The 27,452-nt window shown below is 45.3% G+C and overlaps 1 protein-coding gene across 1 annotated transcript in view; it reads left to right on the top strand.

Moving 5' to 3' along the window:
• The first annotated feature begins 2,607 nt into the window (after positions 1–2,607).
• LOC131281152 (agrin) overlaps positions 2,608–27,452 on the top strand; it is a 50,163-nt gene continuing 25,318 nt past the window's right edge. The window contains exon 1 of the mRNA XM_058310412.1: positions 2,608–2,668. Within this exon, the coding sequence (XP_058166395.1) occupies positions 2,608–2,668 (61 nt within the window). The remainder of the gene's footprint in view (positions 2,669–27,452) is intronic.

Raw genomic sequence — 27,452 nt, 5'->3', positions numbered from 1 at the left:
CCTCTGCTCATTGTTCGCTCTCCGCGAGAGTTCGCTCACATTTCTCCACCGTTCATCTCCTTCGCGTTTCTGATGCTTTCTTCTTATGCTCGCTCTGTTGAAGAAGGGGATGACGACGGCGATGGAGATTGTCGTTCTCTCTCTCTCGCTCATCATCCCACGGGAGCCCCAACTATGATCGTTCGCTCGTCTTTTGTCCGGTTGTGCTCCACCGTCGAGGATCGGAACCGCGAGTACTGGGGTACGAAAATGAGGAAAATGCACCGCGGGAGCATAGACACGCACTCGGCAGATGGCGCGAGAGCGTGATGGGAAGAAAAATCTGAGAGCATCATCCCCCTCCCGAGTCGGCGAGAGATTGCCAACCCTTAGGAAACGCGCGTTTTCTCCACCGGAGAGAGAAAGAGCGTCCATCAGAGGCTGTGCAACAACCTGTCCTTCCCCAACCCCATCCAGCGTACCCCCCCCCCGGGCGGCCAACGGAAAAGAAAGACGGAAAAGCAAACAAAAAGGGTTCGCCGCTCGCGGACCGCCGATCGCGCCGGAGGAAAAGTGTAGATCCGCGAAGGCGAGAAGTCGGGCGACCGCGTCGTCGTCGTTGTGGTCGTCGGGGGAGAGGAAGCTGGGCGGGCGGAGTTTCGGTCGCTCGCTCGCTGCCAGTTCGCGCCGGTGCGTCCTATCGGGCTTTCTCTATAAATTCCGTAAGCCTTGGCATTGAAAATTCATTCTCGATTTATTTCTCCTTGGACTTGGACCAGTTTCTTGAACTCCATCGGCGGCGTCCGGGCGAGTCGTTGCCGTTTTGCCGTTGCTCTGTTCAGCCGTGCTTTGACTGCGCGCGAGCCTCCCCGCATAAGTCTGCCCGGTTATCTCGTGTGCCAAGTGCCTGTCGGTGTGTATTTTCATGTGTGTGCCGTACGATCGTACGCTGCTGGGGTGTGATTTTTCGTGATCGTTTTCGTGCAAAATTTCCACCCAGTGCATGGGTGCACTTACCTCCTCCGTTAGCTAATTGTGGTGTTGCTTAATGTTTGTACGTTCGGACTCTTACCGTTACCGTTTGCGGTGCTTGAATGAACTTTGCAATACAAAACGTCCATGCAGAACGAACGACTTCTTTATTCAAATTAGTACCGATTGGCTTGGTTTACTTTTCTCTCACCCAGTGCATCGCAATTTATTTGCATGATTATCTTTAAAATCGTTCTTTTACGACCTTTCAACGGAAGTTACTCAGGAAAATGAAAATTCATTGTGTAATTTAAATTTTATTGCAATTGCGTGACTGTTTGGCGAACTTGTGCTTATCGAAAATTGGTCGTGAAAAAACGATAAAATGCTTTATATTTCTTCTGGGTGTATGTTTTCCTTGTTTTAATAACATTTGTTTGATTTCATCGTTACCAACATTCATTTTCTTGAAAATTTTGAAGAAACAGTCTCACATACAAACAACTAACAAAAACATTAAAAAAAGTGCATTTATTTTCGCGTGTATCGTCCATTAAAATTAAGAAGTGATGACGCAGTGTAGGTACGGTAGAAGTGAATGGACTGTAGTATGCTGTCGGAGCGATCGTCCCGGAGAATATTTTTTCAGTGCCAAGTGGAAGGAAACGAATGACTCTCGGGGGGTTTATAATTATGCAAAGCAAAACGTTAAAAAAAAAAACAAACAATCAAAATACCCTTTTAGAGACAGGTTTGCGCGAAAGGAAGTGTGGAACGGTTGTTATGGATTCTTTCCCCGTTTCGCCCCGCTCGCCTTGATCTCAGTGGATGATCGCAATGTTTGCCGTTGATCAACCGCACGAAATCGTAATCGTTATCGTCGGCGCGGAACCGAAAACCCGCAGAAACCAATGGATTAATTAAGCCGGCCAGGAAGTGCAGAGGAGTGCACACCACGCAATGCTGCAAGTGAAGCGTCCGGAGCGGGCGGAGGGAACTGCCGTGTCGTGTTAATCAGCAAGAATTTGTCGCCACAGCTTGCATGACAAACGCCATCCGTTTAGTTGGATTGTTTTATTTATTTGCATATCTTTTCGAATTATCAAAAGTGTTTTCGGTTGTTATTTTTTATCTTATGGGGAAGTTTTTCTTTTGCTCTTTTTGCAAATGTTCACGAACTATTTTAGAAGAACAAAAAATTAAATAAACTACAATATTCAAAGAAAATTTTATAAACGTAAAATAACATAGCAGAAAAAAAACCATAAAAAACTATGGATGTCGATTCGTTAGTAATAAGAGAAACAATGAAACACAAACATTTGAAGCGATTTGAAGCGACTTTGAATAGCACATCTGAGTGATTAATATAACCGTATAAAAAAGTATGAAGAGACTTCCGGAAAAATTATTTTAAATATATAAATACGTTAAGGCTTCACATTAAATACATCGGTGCCCATTGTTTTAATTTATTTTTAAATCTTTTAGGCTTTTTGAAAAGAAAAGTGAAAACACAGAAATCAAATCACAACAGTTGTTAAAAAGTGAACGGATTGGGCATATTGAAACAAATCAAAAGAAAGCAAGAAGAACCGACAACAAAGTGAACCAGTTTAGTGAATTATCGGGACTTCAAGTGAAATACAACACATCATGTGGAAACTAGTGACGCTGATAGCGGTGCTGCTTGCGCTGGAGGCCAGCTATGCAAAAGGTATGTTTTAAAACAACACCAAATTTGTGAGCACTTCAACGAGTGAGTTGAAGTATTGGTCCACCCGTTTCTGAAGCACATTAACATAAAGGATGGCAGATAAAAGTCTCTCCAACAAAGACAATTACCATTTGCCAAACTAATCCAGAACTCGTTCAGCTGATTCACATGAAGAATGTTTCAAGATAGTCCGTTAAGTTATTACTTCCTTTCATTAAATCATTTTCCCCTTTTACGGGATTTTTTAGTCCACACGCCAGGGCGTTCAATTAATTGAGGTCATCCACATCCTTGTCAGTAATTAAAAACTTTTCCCGAATAAAACCCAGCGAATCAAGCATACACACACACACTGCAAACTCCACTTGAAGGACCCTTCCCTCACCGGTTCGCCGCGCAGCGCTCAAGGAGTTTTTCGGCAAACCAATTTCCATTCGCAATCGCAATTTCGTATTCCTACAACATTTCGCCACTTCACAGCAACCAACCCCGGTGCGTTTTCCCGACGACTTTTCCGCCACCGAGCGCATCCTGGCTCTTTTTTGCAAACGGTCGGAGATCCTTCTCGGGATGCACAATTATGCATGGATTTTGGCGGGCGCCCTCTGAGAACGGATCCGGCTGACGACGATTTTCCATGTCCGACATGCTCGTGTGTTGCCGGGTGGCATACGCGAGTGTGTTTATTTGAAATTTCCTCCCTCCTCCGCGAAACCACCACCATACCGGACGTGCCATGAACCGAATCGCCCGCTTCATTTTTCATTTTTCACTCGAACTCCACGCCGGAACATATTCTGCCGGTAGGGATGTTTTTGTACGCTTTTCTTTTCGGTTCGGGTTTTAGTTCTCTTCTTGCCGGCAGCTTTGGTTCAATCTCTGCAACAGTTTCGCATTTTTCGTTCGTTCATCAACCGGTGTCTCCCGAGCGGATACCTTTACCTGCCGCTCGGTGGTACGCTTTCCCTTTTCTCCCAAGCGGTTTTTTTTCCTTATTTCCTCTCTTCCCACCCCGCGGACGGATATATTTTGATGATTATTTTTCCCGCACATCGGTTCGTCGTCCATTAATGAAGCGAAGAAGAACCGTCCACAAGCCGGCAACACATAATGCGAGCGAATATAAAATCCATCCGCTGGGCTGGGTTGGCGGAGGCGCATCCTCATTTCGCCCAGATCTGCCCGGATAAGCGACCGGATACGACCGTTCCAGGGAGGAGAAGAAAACACACGCAAAAAAATACAAACACATTCAAAACGCGCCACGGTCGTGCGGAAAATCGCGGGAGAAAGCACCGGCATTTTGTGTTTCCCTTTAGCCTCTTATTTTTCTTCCTTTTTCCCACCCTCCCCACTAAATACTCGTACTGGTGTGTTGCACATTTCAGTGAATTTCACTTTCCATTTCACGGTTCCCTTGGCGGACGGTTTTGCGAACGACCGACGGTTTATCTCTCCGGTTCTTTCGTGGGTCGCCACGGGAGACGTCACGAGAAGGTAACGTTTTTGACTGACTCGCCTGAATCCGGCCGGGACGGGATCGGCCAGACGCCGGCCCAACCAGGGTCCTCCGATCCGCACTGTTTTCCTAATGGTTGCCCGTTGCACAAACACCGCGAATCGGGATAAATGGTTTTCGCTTCTTGCCTCGACCCGGGCGGTTCGCTTTAATGTTTTGGCAGCATAAACATATTTGCGCTGGAATTCATTTCCATCTGACGTGCTCCGAGGGGATGGCGTCATTGCGGGCTCCAGCTCTCAGTAGTTTCAATTACAAACAAGCCAAACTATCCTCGGTCAAAGAATCTCTTTGCGAAGAGGATGGAGAAAAAAACGGAAAGGTACAAAAAAATAAAACTCCCCAGATTATCATCCAACTTGTTGACCTTTCACCATCGCGTTGAGGTTAGAGTAAGCCGTCCTTTGGCTTCGGCGGTCAACCTTTATCGCTTAAACGCTAGTAGATCGTGCCAACGGGCAAATCAAATAAAACTTAATCGTAACGTTTCCCTGCGGGAAGCAAACGAACTCGCAAACGAGCAATAAGAAAGGAATTTTGTCCTTGGATCTTAGCGTCCGGTAAGTCCTGGACAAAACGTATTGCTCCCTTGAGGAAAACGGGGCCTCATAAAACTTCATGTGCGTTGTTTTGAAGAGGAAAATGAAGGGTTCGGTCTCCTTGAGGATTCGTAATTGATCCATTATCTCCCATCGGGATAAAGCAACGAAGGCAGTTCAATTGTAGCAACGAAGACATCAAGCAGATTATGAAACGGGTTTTGGGTTTATTAACTTTATATAATTGTTTTTTTTTCTGAAGACACTCAACCAAATGAACTTTTCTGTTAAAACTAACTAAATGAACTGTTCTACAAAATGTCTGTTACTTAAAGCTCAACACGAGATTTTTTTTCTGAATCAGACGAAAACCCCTGAACCGATTTGATGACAGCCAACATTTCAAAGTAGTTCTGTAGATGATATCATTACCATCATCTTTGCATCATTACAAAGATGTGTCATTAGAAAAAAAGAGTAAAATAAAATAGGAATTTAAGCTGTTCACATAATTGATAAGAAAACTAAATAGTCAATATTTGATATGAAAAATATCTTATAGTTTTAAAAAGTAAAAGCCCTTGAAGTAAATAAAAATGGAACGTAAAAACTTTATAGAAATTACAAAAAAATGTTCTTTGAGTAGCTTTGTCTTTGCTTGGTTTCACAACACCGTTAGTTTAATAAGTTTTATAAATGAATTTTATCAAAAAATATTGTACAAGACATTGCTCTCAAAATGGCAATTAACGTGTTAATAATAGAAAAACAGAAACAAAAACAGGTTGACAGAAATTTAATTTTTGCTGCTATCATGTAGTTCCAGCAAGAGTCCCAGCAATCTACCATGGAAAAACTTGCTGTAACTACATGACAGCTGCAAAAAATTTGAATTTTTGTCAACCGGGACAAAATTAAACTTAATCATTCTGTTAAATTTAACTTAAAAGATTAGTTTATAAATTAAATAGTTCAACGTTTTCAATCGGAAAGTATTGAGCTTTTAAAAAAAACATCCTCATTATAAAGATACATAACGGTACTGACTAAATTAAATCATTACAATACCGTTGAAAGACCATTCCGAAATAGTAGCTCAGAATGCAAAGAAAGTCATTATTCCTCCGTTTCGCACCGTTTTGCACATCTGATGCGGTACCGTAATGTCATTGCAAAAACAAATGTCTTCCTTCTCCGGTTATTCTAAATCAGTTCAGTCATCAGACAAGTGCTAGAGAATCACGCCTCGAAAAACAAAAAAAAAAATACATATGTCGGCACGCGTCTGGTGATTCAGTTTGGAGAAGAGCAATCAACAACACACAACAAATCAAAGGTACAATGACAATTCGAGCGCAGCTGAAGTGCCGGTTTTCAACACTTGGCAAGGCAGACGGGACGTTAATCAAGCTCGATTAACGCGTCCTCCTCAACGAGCATCGCATCCCGAGTCCGGCTCATCGCTCATTTGACTCGAACGACTCTCGACCAAAGAAAGCAGTTCGGTTTCGTTCAGCATTTCTCGGTACAGCGGTCCAGCAGCAATGAAGCGCTTCTCATATCGATGACAAGGCAACGGGAAAGAACCGATTCAATTTGGGGAAAAAGGATTCCGTGGTACAAGGGGAATGGATATCAATTAACCCTCTCGACGCGCCATCCCGGTTCCAATCCCCCCTTTCGTTTGAATTTTTGAAATCACTCTGCATGCTGGATAGCCGCAATACAAAGGTTCATTTCTACTGTGTTCGGGTCCGATAAACGCCATTGAAAACGACAGCGCAGGATGGAAGAAGGGAATAGAAAATGAAATGAGGGAATGGCGGCGGTACGAGGAGTGTGGAAGGTCGAAGATCGGTGCCGCTGGTTACGCCACCCGATTACGTTCGAGCGTGCGAGATTCGTTCCCATTACCTTGTTGGAACACAGAACACGAGTGTTCCCCTAGAGCTCCCGGAGGTCTCTGAACTCCTCCAGCAGCCGTATCGGGCAACACAGTACTGTGTCGCTCCAGGATCTTCGGACTAAAACCGGACCTAGAACGTACTCGTACATACTTGCGCGTACGTACGACCATGCATCGTCTAGGTACGCGCCCCCTTTTCGCAGAATCACAGATCGATCCTCCTTTGCTCCAGGCTGCCCTTCGGTGTAGCGGTCCAGATCTAGGTCCGGTCAACGCCAATCCGCTGCAGGATCATATGACCTGCGTGAAAGGTGGAAGAATACTCAGCTGCTACCCCGCACCAAGAAGATCCATCGAGAGCTGTTCCATTCAGGGCGTGGAAAAACGGGCTAGCAAATGGGCTGCAAACCTCTCTTCAGAATTCCTTCATTGGCTTCCGAGGTATCTATCCTGCAGCATTTTCGGTTAGTTCTTCTGAAACTCCTCAGGTCTCTCTTTAATGGATGTGAAACACCGTGAGACGATGATCTATTTTCTGACGCCTCGCGAAATCCCTCCCGATAGAACCGATATGTCTATGTGGAGCCCCTGTGAATCAATGCGGACTTTCGTCTTTATTGCGCGAGAAGTACGTTTTGCAACAAATATATCTTCATTACTCGTGCGGTCTGGCCTAGGTACTTCAAGTACCAGGGTATTCCTTGAGGCTATATTCAATTTTTCCATTCTTGACCAGCATGATCGTGGCATTGCTGCTTCCAGGAAACCCGTTGAAATCCGGGTTCGATAAATTTCGCAAACGTCACCGAAGTGGATGATCTCCACTCGATAAAGATATGTACATCTACAGAGATTAATAATTCAATTAGGGGCATCTTACAGTCGAGCGAATGTTAGGAGGTAGGAACAAATCAAAAACTCCCTCGGCAAGAAACCTTCCACCGTTCTAAGTATGGTCGTTTAGCGCCAACCGGTTTAATAATAGAACTGGATCTTCGCCGCTAGCTTGTTCGCGCGGAGTGCGTGAAAATTTACCTCGTCCATCGCCCAGGATATTCAACATGATTTTCGCATGTTCATGCGATCCCAGCGTGCTGTAATGCCCACGATCCTCCCCAGGGTTCAACCTCCCAGAAGTCCTCAGCCCCAGGCCAGACTCTTCAGCAGGAGACGACACGGGCGATCAAACGCACACGACGATGATTTACGGCCGATCAGCGACCGCGCGAAAAGCGCCAGAGCGGAAGCCACGGTCGCGGAGATGGCAGAAAAATGACCAGATAGCGCTCGATGGATGCGTTTGATTTTTATTGTTGATCCACACAGCACCGCCCCCCCCACCCGTCCAGTCCGTTGGCCATTTTTTACTTCCTTCTCTTTCTGGTTCGCCACCAACTCCAATAGCCGCATCAGTGACTGCCGTAAATTTACGCGCTCGTTAACTTTTATTGCGAGTTGTTAGGACACATGTTCGGAGGTGCCACGGCGCCTCCATTAGAGCACTTGCAAACGGAGGGAAGACAAATCAACGTGGCGTGGGAGTTACTGCGATGCAATTTCTATTGCTAGTTGGACAGGGTACCGGGCATCGCAATTCATCATCAACCAGTTCGATAAATTATAATGACAACACGTAAAGACAAGATCAAAAACATTACGATAAATAGTCAATTCGGGGATAAATTCCATAAAAATGGAATCAATTGCTTTTAATTCAATTCAAGATGCTAGTTCATGTTACATTCAAAAAAGTTCGAAGACAGTCATCAGACTTCTTTAATTTGAAAGATATATTAACATAATTAATAATAAATTTATAGACATTTTGTTCCAGCATGTAAGTATAATCAATCCTTCCATCTGTTGGCATCTTTTCCACTCCACTGAAGAGTATTAAAATAAAGATATAAAAAAAAACGGTTACGACAAGATCAGCATCGTGAGAAATACAGAAACAACCGGAAAATGGCACCACTTTCCGTGCTCCTTCGGCAGCTCTTGGAAAGCCGTCCATTGAGCGAGAACTATTTAAAATCTCTCGTTTACGTGATTCTTTGCCTCCCCGCCGGTGGCATTTCCGTCTGCGTGACAGAAAAGCATAGCTTGGTTATGTCCGCATGTCGGCTGTGTTTGTTTTATTTTTATTTTGCTTGTTCATAAATCCATGCCCAGTTCTTGTCCACTTCCTTCCTCCGGCGTGCCAAAGGGAGGGCCATCTCTTTGACAGAACGTTCCGCACAACGAATGTCTCTAACTCACCGGAGACCGAGGCAGGAACATGGGCCTCTCCTTTCGCTACCGGTGCAATGACTCCGGTGTCAAAAGGGCCCGGAGACTGCTCCAGCTGCTCCGGTTCCGCAGCTCCGCCCTCCCCACGTAACCCTTGGAATCCGGTAGAACCGCATGTCGGACGATTGTCCCGCGTTCGCCCCCATTGAGAGACCTTTCTGGCACGTATAAATTATATCCGAGGTGTAGCAATGAAAAAATATTAATGAAAAAAACACACCACTTCTCAACCGCCCGATAAGATGACACGATAAGCGACGACCAACGTTGATTCTATTTCCTTTCCGTCCCGGGTTTTCTTTCGTTTCATCTGCTACGGCTCGCCCGCGATGGCGCTAACCGTCCGATTCTCGGCGGAGATTCGTCGGAGCGATATAATTACAAGCCCCGCGATTCGATGACGACGAGATTCGCATCCGTTGATCTATCCGTCGGAGGTCGATTCTAGTTGCCAGGCAAGGCGTGCGTTCGCAGCTGGAAAGCTCACCGTTTGGAGTAGGCGGAAAAACGGAATCGAATAAGCGACGATCTTTGCCTTGGTAATAGTTCCTTGATCTTGGGCTAGACATAAGGCAACGACACGATCAAGTAGAACTTTAGGCTCCACAGCCGCTACACCGCCCTAATTATCTCGATGGGAACAAAGCGCACAGCGGCTGTTTAAACCTACAAGGAATTGATCTCACAATTCCAGTTGTTTCGACTTGGAGCCAACGAAAAACTTTTCCATAGACCATAACGTCCCCAAGAATTCGAAATTTCTCCCAATTGAGAGCGGGGACTAAAGGGCAGTCAAGATGTTCACACACGGTAAAGTCGTTGTTTCTTTTTGTTTCCTTTGAGACATCTGTTTGCCTAGTGGGTATTGAGGTTTACACTGGCTCACAAAATCTGACCACAAAAAACCGGAAGGTATCACCTCAGCACTTTTGACGTTCTTCGGATAAGTTGAGGAACTTCGAACCACTTGGACCAACTTACGGCGGGAAAGTTTCCACTTAACCCGATTTTCGGTCAGCTCTACCTCTGCAGCTATGCAGAGTAACACCAACCGCGATTCTCGTACACCTGTGAGTTAGTTTTTGTAACGTGGACAAAACGGGTACTGTACGCGCGTGCTTGAAAACAATGCCGGCCGACATAAACCTGGATCGGGTTCCGGTAAGGCCTGCAGCCTTCCTCCGCATTTAGTTGCGTCTTCCTTCTCACGCGCACTTCACTGTGTTTATACCGAAAGTGTCGAACCGCTTGAATATTCATCACGTTGTGCTTCTGCACACGCGCAAACCAGAAACTCCAAACCAAAACCCCCCAAAAGCTCCACCGAATCTGCATGGGCTGCTACGAGCGCCAGGGACAAACGGTCGCGCGGTACGGGGTAGCATTGGACAGGAAAGGGTTTTAACTTAAAGCCTGAAACTCATCCAGCGGAAATTTTTTCGAGGCAGTCTATGCCAGTTTGAGCCCTTGTGTGTTGACTTCCTCCGGTTGACTTCGTACGAACGGCGACGTGTGCGCCGGCTTCACTGTGTACGGACACATTTGGGCCAAGAATCCGCACTCGCAGTGCCAGCTGTTGTGGTTTACTGGTGCGTGCGGGTTACACCGGCCCGGTCGCGACCACACGCAGTAAAAAAGGGGCCATGTTGTTTCGTTAACCTTTACGACTGTCCACTTTTTGGAACGGTGTGAACTGTAGACCCGATGAAAACGCTTCAAGTTTTGCTGCTATTTCGTCGTCACGTCACTGACGGTAGCACATGGTGCAATGGAGAACTCCAACAGACCAGAAACCACTTCACGTGACGCTGTCAATGTGTCATATCTTCCTGGGTAGCAAAAACAACTTGTCGTAGCTTTCTCCTCTAAAAACATTTTCTAAAGAATTTACCTGCTTAGTAAAAAGGTTATTTTGCCAATTTTCTCAGCTGTCAATGAAGATGTCACTGCTGCAGTTTCACATCCAATGCACACCATTTGTAACGCTCATCGCTATTTTAACTTTATTACCTTACAGTCATATTCCGTTGATTAAAGATGTACACAATATATTTCAGCTATTTTCATCTGTTTTCAACATTTAATTTATTTTTTTTATAATTATTTTAAAATGTTTCTAGCTCTCTCGCACCTCTTTATACCAAACGTGATGCAAACGGGATGCTATTCATTAAAAAGAAATGGCATTTCGAAAATTGATATTTAATTGATATCATTTCAAAACTAATAGCTGTAATACTCATTTCTATACAAATAACAAATAACACCATAAAAATGTTGATTTATCTTGAAATCGATGGTAAATCATGTTTTTTTAGATGATTTCGTCTTAAATTTTGCACATTTTCAAGTCACTTGATTTTATTGATTATTAGTTTTGTAACAATGCACAATCAAACGATGGTGTTTTTCTTAAGTAGATATTGAGCTTGCAACAACATACGCTCCACAATTGGCGAAAATCCATTTGCATTAAATGATCAATTTTCCTCCCCCTTTTAAAAAACCTTTTGGAAAATCGAGTTTTAACCGAGGCAATACAACACAGCCGGAAGCTACGCGATAAAGAGGCGCTATCTGCCGGGGCAGTATTCATCCAATTTGCTTTTTGCAAGCGTTGGCTGACCTTAATGTGCACGTCGGCTCAAAAAGTAGTAACATGTTCGGTGGAAAATTACACACCAGCACACGGGATGAGGGAAGGAGCAACCACATCGACAAGCACCGACTGATACTGACCAGCTTTGCCAAATTCCTACGATTCGGTGTGAGGAGATTCCTCTATTTTCCTCTTCGGAGCGTGAGAGATATCGGAAGGAAAACCGAAAAAGACAAAAAACACACACACTCAGGCACTTCAAATCCTCCCAGCAGCATGCGATTGGCAGACTTCGTACCGCCGGTTATGGTGCTTTCATTTTTTGGCAATCATCATCACGGCTAATCCAACGTATTACACAATCCATGGTTACATGGTTATCCGAGGCGCTCTGACGAAGCGTGAAAATGGTTCCGAACACCAAGCCCGGCAGATTAAGGCCACGGTCGGCCGCTCGGATGCAACAACGAGGCGCGATGTAACGCGCATTCCGAACGCGAGCTCTGGCCCGCGGAAAATGCAGTCAACAACGCCTGTTACAATGTGCAACACACCCCCATAGCGATAAGGGACTGCTAATAACAATGAGCCTGCATTCGATTTTTTCCCTGCTCTCCGAATGGAAAGGAGGAAAAATTGTGACGGATTTTTTTGTTTACCCTTCGATTTTCCATTGCACACCAACATGAAATAGGTCGTTGCGCATTCGATTATCGAGCCTTGGGGAGGGGGGTTTTAAACCGCCCCAAACCAATCGATCGGGCGGTGGCGCGAATGGGGCGCGTTAAATCCGACCAAGTTAAACTGGTCACCCTAATCGACGGCTAATCAGCTATGCAAATAGAGCAAGCAAACAAGACACAAACGAGCACAATACGGTGGAAATGGTTATAGGAAGTGATCCGATTCGGAAAGAAGAGGAACCTCGGAAGACCTTCTTTTCAATTTCCATTCGCCACCATCGGGGAACTTTCCCGGTTTGTTTATCTGTTGTTTGCTGGAAGAGAAACCCGAGGCGAACGTGCCGGGTGTTGTGGTGATTTTCATCATTTCTTGCCACCCACCGAAGAGCACTAAGGAAAACGGTAAGAACGTCACCGTTTCGTGGCGGCATCTCTTAGATTAACGCGACGGTTTCACTCGTGTCGTATGGCGAACAGAAAACAACCCCGAAGGAGAAAGAAATCCGAACTGGACCCACAAAACGCGCCGATGGACATACTTGCTTCGGTTCACAGCCATTAGAAGCACTTATTTGAAGTCTGATTAGCAACGGTTCGGGAAAATCTTGTCGCTCAATTAGCAATGCGGCGGGAAAGAAAACTGGCCTGGCGCCGACGAAGAGGCGTTCATTTGGAGAAAATTGAAAAAAAAAACACAAAAACACACAATCATCAAGGTACTCCGCCACCGTGACGACTGGTAAGATACCGGAACCGGAACCGGGCGCGAAGAAAAACACATCACACACTCAGAAAATCACTCAACGCGCGCACAGGGTAAATGGAATTGTGCCATCGCCCTCGGCGGGTGTAAAGCGTCGGGGCCTCGCCGAGCCCCCGCAAGAGGTGTCAAATGTTCAGCTTTCTGCTACTGGTTTTCCGTGCCGGGAAAAAGAGGAAAAAAAAGGCCAGCAATGGTGGGAAAAACCAGTACGCCACAGTCAGTGCGGATTTTCGCGGTTCCGATCGCGAAGCAAGCGGAGTGATGTTGCAAAGCCGAAGCCATAATGACCGCCTCAGAAACAATGGGGAAAAGGAAAAATGGAAAACTGCTCAGAAAGAGGCCGAGCGTTTGGGAAGAAAATCCCACCCACCACGGGAATGAATCGCGGGAACAACATGCGCTAGAAAGGAAAACACCAATGAAAAACAGATGAAAAAAAAATGGCAGAGAACAAGCAAAAGCAATTCACACAACACCCGGGCGAACAAAACACATACACAGGGACAAAAAAACAGGGTACATACACGCGCACCAGCACGCTTAATTCATGTTATTAGCTCAGTGTAAAGTTAATGAGTCGTTCAATAGCACACGATAAGCAACGTGGCTTAATGGTACACTTTCCCGGGGAAGATGAAAATGCCGATGTCGGTGGAGTTTGTTTGTGGTAGGAATTCAAGATTATACTCTTTTTTTCTTTTTTTCTCTCGTAAACCTATCAATTAGACACCGCTTTATGCGACGCATCATAAGACAGAAATAAGCATCCATCAGCCGACGTACGACATGACATAAAAGTGACACATATATCCGGGCGCCCATCTGCATATTCATCAGCTTGGGAACTTCCCTTTTCACGGTGGCTGATCGTGGCGCTTCCACCTCTTCTTCGTTTCTGCAGCAATCATCCCGTGCCCTTTCTTTGTTTTTATCAAACTAGGCCAAGTGTAAAACAATAAGAGAAAGAGAGAAAAGCAAAAACATGAATCCTCCTGAAAGTGGATCAACGGTTACGGATATTGTGTCATCATTGTCTGGAACTGAAGGCTGAATTTCCCGACACAGTACAGAGTTGGTGAAGAAAACCTCCGTATGATTTAACACGCTGGAAACCATTCCGCCTCCCCCTCGCGATCGTTATGCAATTGTCTTCAATTTCAGAGCATTTGAAACGGTTCTTTTTTTATCTAGCCCTTCGGGTGGTAGGTCATGTGTACAATTTTCGTTTTGGGATTTTACTCCCTTGTCGATGGTAGCTTCAAGATTGTTCATTCGGTAATTATCTATTTTTCACCCACTATTTATTATCAATCCGTGCGATCAGCTGCGTCCGCAAAACGCCATTTTTGCCCTGGATTGGATCAGCAAAAAGGAGGAAAAACCACGATGGAAACTCGATCTAACAAATCCAATTCTTCAGTTCGAATGATATAAATCAATAATGTGGTTGTGGTTGATTTGCGGAACATTTTTCTAATTATTGTTTTCGTAATTTGAAGAAACAGTGATCGTAGAAACAGGACTTCCGATTTGACCTTTGTACATCATTGGTTCATGATGTGAAAAGATTTTCCTTTCCCAATCTCACACCGTACGGGACATAAAATGTGCCAATCCATCTTACTGTTCGTAGGGAAATGCAGTTTCTTCGGCATCTATCCCGAATATCATCCCCCATGGTGAAGAAGGAAAAGCAAACCTGCCATTAGGTTAGACTGCATCGTTTGAAGAAATCTGCACCGGGAAGATAGCAAATCAATCGAGCAATAGCGTATCGATAGCCATCTTCTCGCCAGGAAAACCACTTTTAAAGACGTTGGGAAACGAAGGTAAAAGAAGCAAGAAGTAGAAAAGGAACGGATGACGGGCGGTCAACGATTAAATTGAAGCTGATTGCCTCATAATGCATCGTCGGTGTCGTATTTATCACTCGGTCGGCAAAGGTTTACTGTTCGCTGATCGCTGCCATTCTACCCCTTCCCATCTCCTCCACCGTAGACATTATCTATCGCTCAATCTATCCTTGCCATCTTGAAGTGTTTGCCCTCTGTCCACCTTTTCCGAGCTCTCGTATCGAACGTTTTCTTACCAATTTCTTCACTCTTTATTTATCTTTTCAGGTAAGTTTCATCGGAACGCGTCAAATTCCATGCCTTCCTTTACTGGTGATCGTAAACGAGTCTCATTTGAACACTGATAAGGGCAAAGAGCAATGCCAGTGGAAGTTAGAGTTTCAATAAAGGGGAATAAACGGTAAGTGAGCCTTGTACTTGATGGAATCGATAAACGTTTAGCAACTTCGCAAGAGAACAGTGGTTCAACATCCTTACGGAACGTATTTCAGGTGCATGACCTTGACCTAGATTTATTTGATTCATAATACTTATAATATTAGCCGATACCATTATAAGTTGGCTGTGTTTTGATTTTAAAAAAATGAAAATAAGCATAAAACAGGGTTAGAATGTATAAATGCATTGTACAAGAAAATGGGTGAGAATGGAATCCGAGATACAGTCAACTTTAGAAAATTATTTCCAATTCTCTTTGCATTCGCTTTAAGGGTAAAATGTTATGATGGATGTTTATTATCTGCTAAAATTCAACTGTAGCTTGAACTTCTCGTTGAAAAAGTATCTAACAATTATCATGAATAAGCATCACAGAGCAAAGTTCGTTTGAGCAGTATGGCTATGCCATATTTCAATCACTGGCCAAGAAATCACAGCTTAATATAACCCAAGTTGCTCGGTTTGCCCTAAACCTGAAGTGAATCAGGAATGCAAGTGACATCCAGCTCGTCGCCAGTTCATTGCATTGCACCGAGCACAGGAAAGAATAAGGTGAAAATGACAGATTTAATCTGAACCCCAAACAACAACGACATCATGGTTAACATCGAGAGCATCACATTATTCGCCTGTTTCTTTCTTCTACGGGCGACAGAAGAAAGATAAAATATTGAGCACAAACAACAACGGCCAACGGTCCGACGACGACAAATATGTTGAAATGCCGAGCTGGTTGTTTCCCTATGCGGCCAAACGGCCCTAAAGCAGGCTCCGCCGCCTTTTGTTGACCTTAAACATCCTCATCGTCGTCTCTGCTGTTGATTTCTGAAGAAGCATGGAAGCGGGGGGGAAAAAGTAAATAAATGTCACCGAGGTTACTGTCTTCGGTCACTGTTCCTTGGCGCGACGGACCGTGTCCCTCGAACGAATCTGGTTCAGAGCTTCAGCTCAACACTGTACGTGGTCTATGGAGAAAAGTGTCTCGGTTGCATCTTTGCCCGGGAAGTGGGCAAGCGGTCAGTACCTTTAGCACTCCATCGTACCGGTTGTGCTTCTAGTTGGTGTTCCATAAAGGGGGTAGAAAGGGCGAAGTATGTGCTGATTGCAACATACAGAAAAAACACACTCGTACGTCCAAAGGCACACAACTCACTAAAGCCGCATGGAATCAGGCTCAGTAACCGTAACCAGAACATGAAGTTATTTCACTTCACGAACTCCGTAAAGTGACAAATGAATGTCGGTAATTTCTTTCACCACTTTGTGCTCCACTGTACCTTCCTTTATATGACGCTCCACTTGGCGTTCCGTCTCCAGGCCACACCACCGTTTATCATCTACCTCCAACCCTTGCAATGCAACCATCAATCTGCTCCACCGGGGACAAGAGCGTTTTCATGTTGCTCCCCTTCGGCGCCATCTGTCGGTGACAGTTTGGATTCAGGCGAGTGACAGGAATGCAGGAGTAGCTGGTGATTACTGGACCGGCGATCGTGCCGACGTGCCGCGATCTGTCCACCACCGGCACGGCGAGAGAATATCAAACAGGAGCGCTGCAACAAGAAGTGCTTCACTGGCGTCGCTTTGCAAAACTAACTTCAACCGAAGAACGAGGGTTCAAAAGTCATAATACCGTGATCCGTTCGGATGGAGCAACGTGTGCAATTTCTGTGGTGCATTTCTTAGATCATCGGGAAGCGTCGTGCTGGACGGTCTCGTTGACCTCTTGGGGCAGCCCAATCAAAGTGGTACAATGCATTTTGTGTCACCAGACCAAGAGTTTATGACTTATTTAATATCATGCAATCCTTTGAAGACCCAATTTTAGGTTACTCTGATGTAGCCTGTAGCTTTAAATGGGGCTTGATATTTCTGGCAAACATCTAGTTTCCTTTTCAAAATTCACAATATTCGGACATTGCGAGATATAAACAGTGGACTTCAGGATTCAGACCATGTCAGAATCCAGGTGTTCAAAAATTGTCGGTCTTCTTTCCTTCTTCTTTCTCTCTCGCTCCAGCATTCAATTTGTTTAAGCTCCTTCGCTAGACCAAAGCGACCTGCCGGTTATAGCAGGGATTAGTGCGCACAAGATTGACACGTCGGCACGTTCAAGTAGGAGCCGCGCCTCCCTCAACGTCGGCCGGGGGGCATGGATATGCCCTTTTAATTGCGTGTGCCCGACCGTAATAAAGCCGTCAACGAGTATCTTGCACGCGTGCGTAACGGGATCCGTGCCGGGCGGATCGAGCCGTCACGGAAGATCGAAACCCGGTTCGCGCTGCTAAGCCTGTTTGCGGTGTGGGAACAAAATTTCAGCAGAACAGGTTTCTTTCTCTAGGAGATGTGATTGAAGGGGTGGAACGAGCTTAAATGTACATTAGTCTATGAATAGTTTTTCGTCAACCAAAAAACAAGTCCTTGGTTCTGAAAAGTAGAACACATTGGTAAACAGATTATTTATGTACTTCATTTCGTCACACCAAATATCTCTGATCACCCCAACAAAGGTGTGGACGTACCATTCAAACAGCATTTCAGTTTGTCAACAACATCAATGATAAGAAGTATATTCAAACATGCTCGAAATACCTGTTCAAGTATAATTAATAAGAAATTTATAGGTTCTCGTTTCTCTCGCTTGTGACTTCTCGCAGTTAATAGTTTTACAGTTTACTCTAATTGTCCTTCCTGTGAAACAATTAGCCGTTGTCCCTTCATTCGTTCCCTTGCTGAACCCCAGTTATTTAGCAGTTATATCATCCCTAGCAGTTTTCTCTTTTTATTTTTTTCTGATGTCCTACTCACACTGCAAGCAGACAAGAAAAAGCCTTCAATTGGTTACACGCTGCTACCTAACAGTAATAATAGCTGCGAAACGGCATTAGAGCAGCATACAGAACAAGGATCAGGGAATCAGGAATCCCAACGCCAACCGGGCAGTTACGAACCTTCCAAGTGCGATGAAAAATGGAAAAACAAAAAAGTCTCGTGACGCGAGGTGGAGCGAAAGTTAATTTATTTAATGATCCTTATCTCCGGTTTCCATGATGGTGGACTTCGCTTTTCCGCTATTTCTGCGGCCAGTACATTTCTTTTCAATTTCTACGTTCTACGTCCTGCACCGAAGTGCAGCTTTCCGGTGGGAAATCGAAGGGATTTGACTCGATAATGGAGGCTTTGCCAAGGACCGTAGGTGCGGAAAGCAGAGGAAACACACTCAAATGGCGTGTGAAAGTAAAATTGATTTCTTGGGACCACGTTCCGTTAGGCAGCCGGTTGTTATATTGGTTTCTTTGTAGTGTCTTTTTAGATAACTCTAGACCGGGAATCCCTGCAAGCCCAGAAAGCAATGAATAGAAAAAAAGAAAAACGGGAAAATACACGGTTCTAAAGTATCTTCTCTAAAATGTGAGAAGCACAAGACACGTGCAAAAACTTAAAAGAGATTATCCTCCACTACCCGTCATGTGCTTTGCTAATCACGGAAGCTATAAACAGACACTACAGCTTCTTGTACTCTCGCCTTCTCTCGCACTTTCTTTTTGTCTCTAACTGACGGGAAAGGTAGGAAAAATGAACGTACGGAAGTAGAGGGTCATCAATTTGTTACCGACTACAACCGAAGCCTACTTAACTCCAGAATGTACCAGCTTCTTGTGCATCTCCGTACACAATTAAAAGAAAAGCTTAACGTGAAATCATCTGTTAATCGCAGCGGATCCCGTTCTCTGCCGCGGGAAGCAATATCGGAAGCACATTCACCGACATTTGGCAGATCCATTACGACGCTTGCTCCAATGACAGGTCGGCTAGGAGAATGCCGAGCCAAGCGATGGAGCGTGAATCTTCAGAGGTTTCCTGAGCAAAAAGTATCGACCAGGCGAGTCCCGTGTTCCGTGCCAAATCTAAAAATAGTCCACTGCCACTCGAGAATCCCCGGGCCAGAAGAGTTAAGCCTATCATCAGCCCTGTTTCCCTGTAACAACCGTTGCCGGGCGCACAGTTAGCCCGGTCAGCGGTGTGCAGATGCGAGCAGCTTGTTAAAGTGTTCGCCGCTTGCCCGGTGCTTCGTGCGCCAATTAATCATTAGACTAATTCCGTGTCTGGTTTGCCAATTTTTATCCCTTTTGGTGTGTGCCGCGCCGGTTCCGATGGGAATCAGCTGGCCTGTTGGAATGGACAGTTTTTCCGTCGTGCCCTTAGTAAGCTTCGCTACTGGCAGCTTCGCAATCTAAGATCTAAGACTAATGATATTTGACGGTGAGTGCAAGGAGTGGCTACCACAACGACACCTGATCATCGATCAACTGCGGATCCATTCTATCCGGCGTCCGTTCCCTAAACCTCCGTATAAGCTTTATGCGGCGTGTAGCCGAACGCTCTAGATGAGACCGTGCTGTTCGTTGCACGAGTGGGTTGTGCTGGACGAGCAGGAATAGTCCATTTAGAGCTGCCGCAGAAAGAAGATACCACCGACATCATCACCGGTCAGTGTTCTGATGCAAATGTGTTTTGATTTATAGGAATGCGCCGAGCCAATGCCGTGTGTTCCAGACTATCTTTTCGGTGGAAGCCTTAGGACTCTATCGTGCCTCAATCCTCACTCAATATTCCTTGGTGTTTCATTCAGCGAGATCGCAACGATCAGCTTCCCTTTTCCGATCGCCTCCCCAAGCCCAGTGGGGACCTGTTTTTGCACGGGCAAACTCTGAGTATGCAGCAGAGGTGCTTCGGTGATCGGTAGTTTCTCATTAGCTCACTCGCGAACCCCCTAATTGGGTTACGGGGCACAAACCCGATCATTTGCCCAGGCCAACCGAGATCCGGTCAGGCTGATTCCTTCCCGATCACACACCCAAGTTCCGCATGCGATGGTCTGGGAAGGGTTATCGCGAAGATGGGACGAAGAAACGATATGTCGAACGAGATCCTTCTGCAGTCCTTCGGAGTCGATCCTGGGAATCAATTTAATGATCTTTGCCGCTGTTTTATACACCGTCCGAACTGAAATGGTTTTATTAAAAATTAACCTCATTACAAGAAAGATTAAAGAGCTTCTCTCCGTGATGTACTTCGAAGACTCACCTAAGTGACGCAAGCAGACAATCAATATGTTGGCATAATGGCGCAAAGGATGGTTATTTTCCGACCCTCTACCCAACTGGCAAATTTTTGTGATTGGATATGGATCAGTGTAGATCGTTATTGTTGAGTGACTTAAGTGATTCCTCACCCTTTGCTCACTCTTACTAAATAAATTACTAAAAAAAATTCCCCGACAAACGACTGCGAAGAAGGGAAACATAAATCACCCCGTAATGCGAACCATCTAGAGGCCCGTTTACTTGGGGCTTGGAGGCCCGGGCGGGGCTGGTTCGTGCTCAGAATAACGAGATAATTGGAAACACGTGTTAGTTGGGTTAAAAGTATATAACAAACAGTGCGAGATGCAACAAAAACTTCTACCTCCCCGTAACCGGCGGCAAAAGAACAAACGAAACGAGCCCCCGTTTTGCGCGCTATTTGCAGAACTCTTTTTCTTGGAGCCGCACTTTATAGAAAAGAATGTTTCCCCCCAACTGCCGTGTTTAGCTATTTTAGAGCAACAGCTCATCGGCGCAATTTGTTCGCCACTTTCTGGGGAGAAAATAGATCGCGGTGGTTTCTTCTCTGACGTATCGGTTCCCTGTTTGCAATGAGATACGCTCGTTATTGGTACTTCCGATTCTTGTCTCGTCTGACGCAAGTTTCTTCCCAACTGGGTGGGTAGAATCTGGAGGCAAAAGGCAAAAGAAGGCAAAGTGAACTACAGATTCATGTAAGTTACAAAACGAGCTTAACGATTGCTATCGAACTTTTGAAAATAAATTTAAAGCCATGGATAAAGATCTTTATAATAAAAGAATTTAAAAATGGAATCAAAAGACTTCAACAGTTGGTAAGAGAGAAACCCCTGCACCATGACCAATCTCATCTACGTTGAGCGTGTCTGTTTATACTTTCGATCGAAACCATCCATCCACCGTAAGATATTGAATCCAACTTCACGTTACCCTACACCAGTCTGCTTGATTAAAACATAAAATGAACCACTAAACCACCCAACATGATGCCAGCTAAAGGTCATTCGGTTGAACTGACAGGGGTGGAAACAGTTGCGTGATGATGATCTACTTCCAGCAACCCGGATTTGACCTACTTTTCCGAGCAAGTTCGAGTCTCGGTCGGACCTCTACCTGGTGCTTTGAAGCAAGCTTACCGAAATCGATTCTTCCCATAAGAACTTAACCGTGACCGGCGTTGGTGGGAGCCTCTGTTTGGGAAAAATTAATTTAAACAATGCTCCATTTTATCGAACCCATCGTTCACGGTGCATCCAACGGCTCCGGCATTTCGATCCCGGGTCAAAACTTCATCGGCGCCTGCTGCATTGATTGATAGGTTCGATTATAATTCGATTAACCTACAAATAAACTTCCCACGTTGAAGAGATGCCTGTTGAGAAAAGTTTGGAATGGTTTTTTTGAGGTTCAATTTTTTTTGTTTCATCCCAGTAAAGTTCCCACTTTACACTTTCGCTCGTAAAATACAACACAAGTATTACTAAAGTTCTTTCAGACCGATCGATAAAAAATTAACGTCATTGGAATATTTAATCACCAATCGATGGCAAACTCGCCGGGATATTGGAGAAAGCGAACCCTACGAGCGTTGCTCTTAGCGTAAAGCGAAAAATCCTTACGTTCCGTGTGACCATCAAGTTTTATGCGTGCGTGCAAACATGAACCACAGGGCGGTGCATCGCGAAGGTCAAGCTGTCCATATAGGGAAAGCGAACAACAACGCATGGCATGCACGCACCGGATAAAATACAGACCAGAAATTCTGCGCACTCCCGGTGCGCTCCTTCACGTAACTCATGTTTGCCTTTTTTTTTTCGTTGGCAAACCTTCTCTAGCCATCTTCGGGAAGCCTCCTGCCGAGCTAGGCCAGCTTTCCGGTTGCTTCCGCTCACTGCGAACCCAAAGCCCGCCATGAGAAGTCCCCAGCGTTCTCAGCGAAAGAATGCCAACCCGGAATGGGTTCAGTTACCTTGCGTCGCTTTCCGTGACATGCAAGCGAGCCATAAAAATTACCGGAACGAGGGAGACAACCCCCTGCACAACACTTTCACAAAACAACTCAAGTGAAAATTATTAAACAACCTTGACCAGCGCCAGAAACACCGCCATTTCCAGTCGAACCTAGACGACGTCCCAAAACGTCCCAACCATGAGAACCAGTTCGTAACCACGGTGAGCGAACGGGTTTTAGGGACTCGGGGGAAGTGAGACGGGTTCTTTTGAGGTGTAAATTATATGGAGCCATGAATTTGCCAAACGAGCGTCCCGCGTAAAGCGTACCTTTGAATTGGCTGCCCTGCCGGGTTTCCACCTCGTAGACCTCGTCCGTCCACGCACGGGAAATCGGCGCAATTTGAGCAATTGCAGCACAGCAGAACCCTCACGCAGCCCTGTTAACACCACTTAGCGAAGCAAATGGGCGACGGTGTTGCTGTTATCTGTAAAACGCAATGTCTGTTGCCAGCCCCGTTGTGCACCGCGCGGACGCTGGCAGACGGGGCCCCTAATCGGTGATCCAGTCGCCCGGCCGGAGCTGGTCGCCTGGAACGAAAACAAATCTCCCAGTAGGTAAACACGCGCGAATGTGCAAGAATTCTTACCCGACGGGCAAATGACAACGAGCGTGAAACGCTAATTAACTTCTTGCATCCGAAGAAGTACGCACTAAGAAGCTTAAGAACGGAGGTTAAGGAAAGAAAAGAGCTGGGAATGTTCCCGAGGAGGACACACAAAGTCGGTGCAAGTATCCGTTCTTAAGTACCGTGTGTTGCGGTAAAACAAATCATAAAAATGATATCCAATCTTTGAAGAAAGGAACATTAAAGAGAGAAGAATCTCTCCCAGTACACACATACACCTACAGATGTTGGGTAGTAATTAAAGCTGCTGTTAAATTGATCTTTGAACAAACATTTACCAACGCATCGGCCTCGAAGGTTTGTGGGAAGCAAACGCTCCCAAGATGTCGAAACGGGCCACGGTAGGAGTCGCATCGTGATGTCTTGTTTTATTCTTACGCGAGTGTTTAAGCTACTATTATTACACTACCCCTTCTGGATGGGGGCAATTAAGCTGCAATCGAGGATCGAGACTATCGTCACCGTCTGTGGCTTCACTGTTTTCATGGGTGAATCGGAGTTCTTCATCGTTTTCTCACTACCATCGAGGAGCCACTTTTGGCCTTTCCGTTCCAACCCTGAGGGATCCGTTCCTTCTCACAGAGTCTATTGTTTCTAATCAACCCGAAGAAGATACCACCAGAAATGATTGGGAAGTGCGAAGTAACCACGGATCGAAAGTGAGAAACCGAACCAGAACCGAACCTGCTTCGGAGGGTGGGTGTTGCGTCAAGCGCCCAACTTTTTTTGTGTACCCAATCATCGACCCCGTCGGATTCCGATGTGAACGACAAGCGGGAGGGGAGGAGGGGAGGAAAAGCCGGGCATGGGCCAACGCATGGTCCGATTTGTGGTTCGATCTTTGGAAGGTGCAACATTTGGTTCGCCAGCATCACAGCTGATCGATCGTGGAAGGCATGCGAAGGGAGCGATGGAGCAGGGAGTACTTTTCATCTCCTTTTACCACGCTTTCCAGAATGATGGCCTTACGCCCGGGTGGAAGGAAGCAGAACGCCAGCGAACCGACCACGCAAGAAGCGTTAGAGCAGCAGAAGGAGGGTTTGATAAAAATAAAAGCGCCAGACGAAGATTGAATGAATTTAATTAAAGATCTGTCCGGCGGGCGAAAAGTCGGCCCCGATCAGGCGGAGGTCAACGCCGCCGGCGATGCGCTCAACCCCCCTTCGTGTCCGTTCACTGAACCTTTTCCGGCCTGCTGTCGAGCCGAGTCTCCCACCCCTCCCCGGGGGAGGGGATGGGTGGACTAATTGAAAACGAGTCGACGAGAGAAGGGGGTTAAAATAAGGAGGAAAAAACAACTTTAACGTTCCAAATTGGGAACGGCGATCGAGATCGGGAGCTGCATAGATTGCGTCCATTCACTTCGAATTGGAGCTGCTTTATTTTTACTTCGTTTTCCGCGTCGGTTGAAGGTGAAAAGTGAAAATGCTGTTTTATGCACGTCCGAAATTCGTATGGTTGAAAATAAATGGCACATGGTGCCACCGCAAAACGCTTTGCGTAGCATTAAAGTACAGAAATTACGATTTCAAAGTGATTGCGATTGAATTAAAAAAAACCTTAAAGTACAAAGAAAAACTTCACAAAAAAACGCAAATGATCTTGAAAAACGAATTAAAAGTAGCTTAAAAATTTCTAAAAGTGAAAACAAGTTAAAAGTAAAATAACTAAGTGCAAAAGAAGTTAAAAGTAAAAACAAGTCGAGTGACAAAAACAGTGTAATAACAGTTTCAAGAACAGTTTCAAGATAGTCAAGTCGCAAAAACCCCTTAGGAGTCACAAACTATGCAAAATAAATGTCAGCGATAAAAATCTATTAACCATTCTTTACTTTAACTCGCTTTGGAAACGATTTAAAATCCATTTGTTCAACTGGTCCATCCCAACCCCGGCCGAAGATAGTCCAAGCGTGCCCCCTCATCCCTTGCTAGCTCTTTAACGAACCGAGTCGAAAATCGTTTTTCCGCTGGGCAAACTTTTAATTGTCTTCCGAGTAACTTTAGATTGCCAAAGTACGGCTGGTGTAAGTGCAATTCTGAAAAGTCAACCCTTGCAGCGATGGGTGTATTGAGCAGGACGTGGCCTCTACCCGAACCGGCCAGAGTCTATTCGATGGGTTTACTCTGTGAAACTTACCCAACGTTCAGATCAATTTCAGTGAACGCACATGCATTCCCACGCGGAAGTAAGTCCTACTGGCACCAGAATTTGCGGCCGTTATGAAGAAGTTCTGTCTTACATTCCCTTCGAACGCATGCAAAACTGGGTGGGAAAAGAAATCCAGGGCTCCATTACCAGCTCCAAATGACTGAAAAGTGAACCTAAAGAGAGTCCACGGTTAGGCGTGCGAGCGTAGAAATCCGTGCGGTAGTAAAAGTTCTGTTTATGGACCACCCAACTGCAACCCGCCCACGCCATTCGTGGGTGGCATAACGCACCAGCCTGGCATAGCGATGCCGAAACGCCGAGCGCATTCCAACCTTCCGCCATTCCGAATTTATCCTGGGCTCGGCGTGGGCGCGCGTGAGCGAAATTAATTAAACTTCTTCAAAATTATGTGCGCTGCTTCGGTGAAATCGAAACGATTAACCGGAAAATGCGAAACCCTGCGAGGTATTTGCGGTCGCCCTGGTATTCTACGCAACCGGCTGGAAGGAATCATGCCACACCGACGCTAGTTTCAACGATACCGAATGCACACGCATTTTTGGCCACATTTTGATGTGCAATTTTGCACCACCGCATCGTCGCATAGTAACACCACGCGAAAGGTAGTTCAGTTCTCATTTGAACATGTGGAGACGATTGCATTTCCGCAGTCTTCACTTTTTAATAGCTTTCGCGAAACAAATGCTTTCATAATATATTCAATTTTTGTCATAATATATTTTCATATCATGTTTAAAAGATTCGATATTGCTCTTGAATGTATTGTTTTTTTATTACTACAAAACACTTTTTCAAACTTTTATTGAACAACAAATAGGGTAAAAAAAGAAACCAATGAAATGGTCGGTTTTGGTGATCAATATTTTGATTTTTCGTCAATAAATGAATGGTGAATGAAAATGAATGGTAGTGTTTGCAGTTTTTTAAATGATCAAATCTTTACGATTTTCTTTTCAAAGCATCATCAAGAGTATTTTTGATGTTCAGGAGAAATTTGACAGTGTAATCATTTATTTTGAAACCGTCTAGGCCAAAACAGTCAACCAACTACGTTTGATTATATGTTGGCACTTCCATCTTTGAACTTGTTTGATGTTCGGAGATATTTCTTGTCTGTAGAACTCAGCCTTTTTTAGATTTCGACCATTTTGTCACTTATGGATGGTTGAAAAAATCATTTGGAAGCCTTGGTCTGGCCACGGGCTGTGCTACGGAACCCCAAATTGCAACAAAAGCCGCAACGACAGGCACGTTGTCAATCATGATCTAGGAAACATGTAGCCTTTGACGTTAATTTTCATGAAAGGTCAATCTTCAGAAGTACTTACTTCTTACGATTTTCTACAGCTTACTTGAACTGGAAGGATTAAATTGAAAAGTATTTAAATTCAGTAGATTGTTGACTTGTTGACATAATCAATAGTTTCCAGTTACATAACGGCTCTTGATTGTCGAACCGTTCTGAAGTGTCGTTCCTCGAAGCGCTTTAATTGCCAGAATGCAATCAGTGAAATACGCAAACGATGGAATTTGAAGTCTTGCGCTTGATGCTGATGAGCATGGCTCAATTTGACCCTGCGAACGGACGAACGAGCCAAAGCCACATCCATTGTCAATTATGTCATTCCAGCATTCCGCCATACGGTGGCGAAACGGCCCCTCGGAAGAGCCGATTGGAAGCGACGTTTCCAAAGTTCCTAAATTGCAGACGAAGATGCAACAACGGTACCGCGGGGAAGATCTGCCGGCCGAATAATTGTTGTTTGATGACTTTGTTCCAGCACCCGGAGGACAAGGCCGGCTAGAACGAACGGTACCGTGACCGGCAAACAGTGTGGTAGCAACTGTACATTGCCGGTGCTCGGTGCGAAGCATCTTGGAGCTGTGTGTGTGTGTGTTTATTCTGGCCAGCTCGAAAGACGAGATCGAGAGCGCCGAGGGTGGATCACAATCCGATGCTGGATCGTGTGGCCTGCAACGCTTCCGTAAACGATCCTTATAATGTAGAGCCATAATTGCCACCAAATGGTGCGCATGGAACAAGCGAGGCAAACATGCAACACGCTCGTTCTTCAAAATCCGACGCGGGAAATGAACGATTTGGCCGTGGACTCATCGCGCGTTCGACGGGTTCTGGTTAGAAGAAAGCAAAAACCACGACACGATCGCTCGAACGAATGCGGGACAACGAGAGATAGGAGAAAGAGAAGAACCTCTGCGAAGGCGGAATCATCTTCTGCGCGGTTGTTCGCGGGAAACCT

This window comes from Anopheles ziemanni, chromosome 2, assembly GCF_943734765.1.
Source record: "Anopheles ziemanni chromosome 2, idAnoZiCoDA_A2_x.2, whole genome shotgun sequence".
Taxonomy (NCBI): Eukaryota; Metazoa; Arthropoda; class Insecta; order Diptera; family Culicidae; genus Anopheles; species Anopheles ziemanni.
Note: the sequence above shows the minus strand (reverse complement) of the source record. Positions and strands in the feature narration are given on the sequence as shown.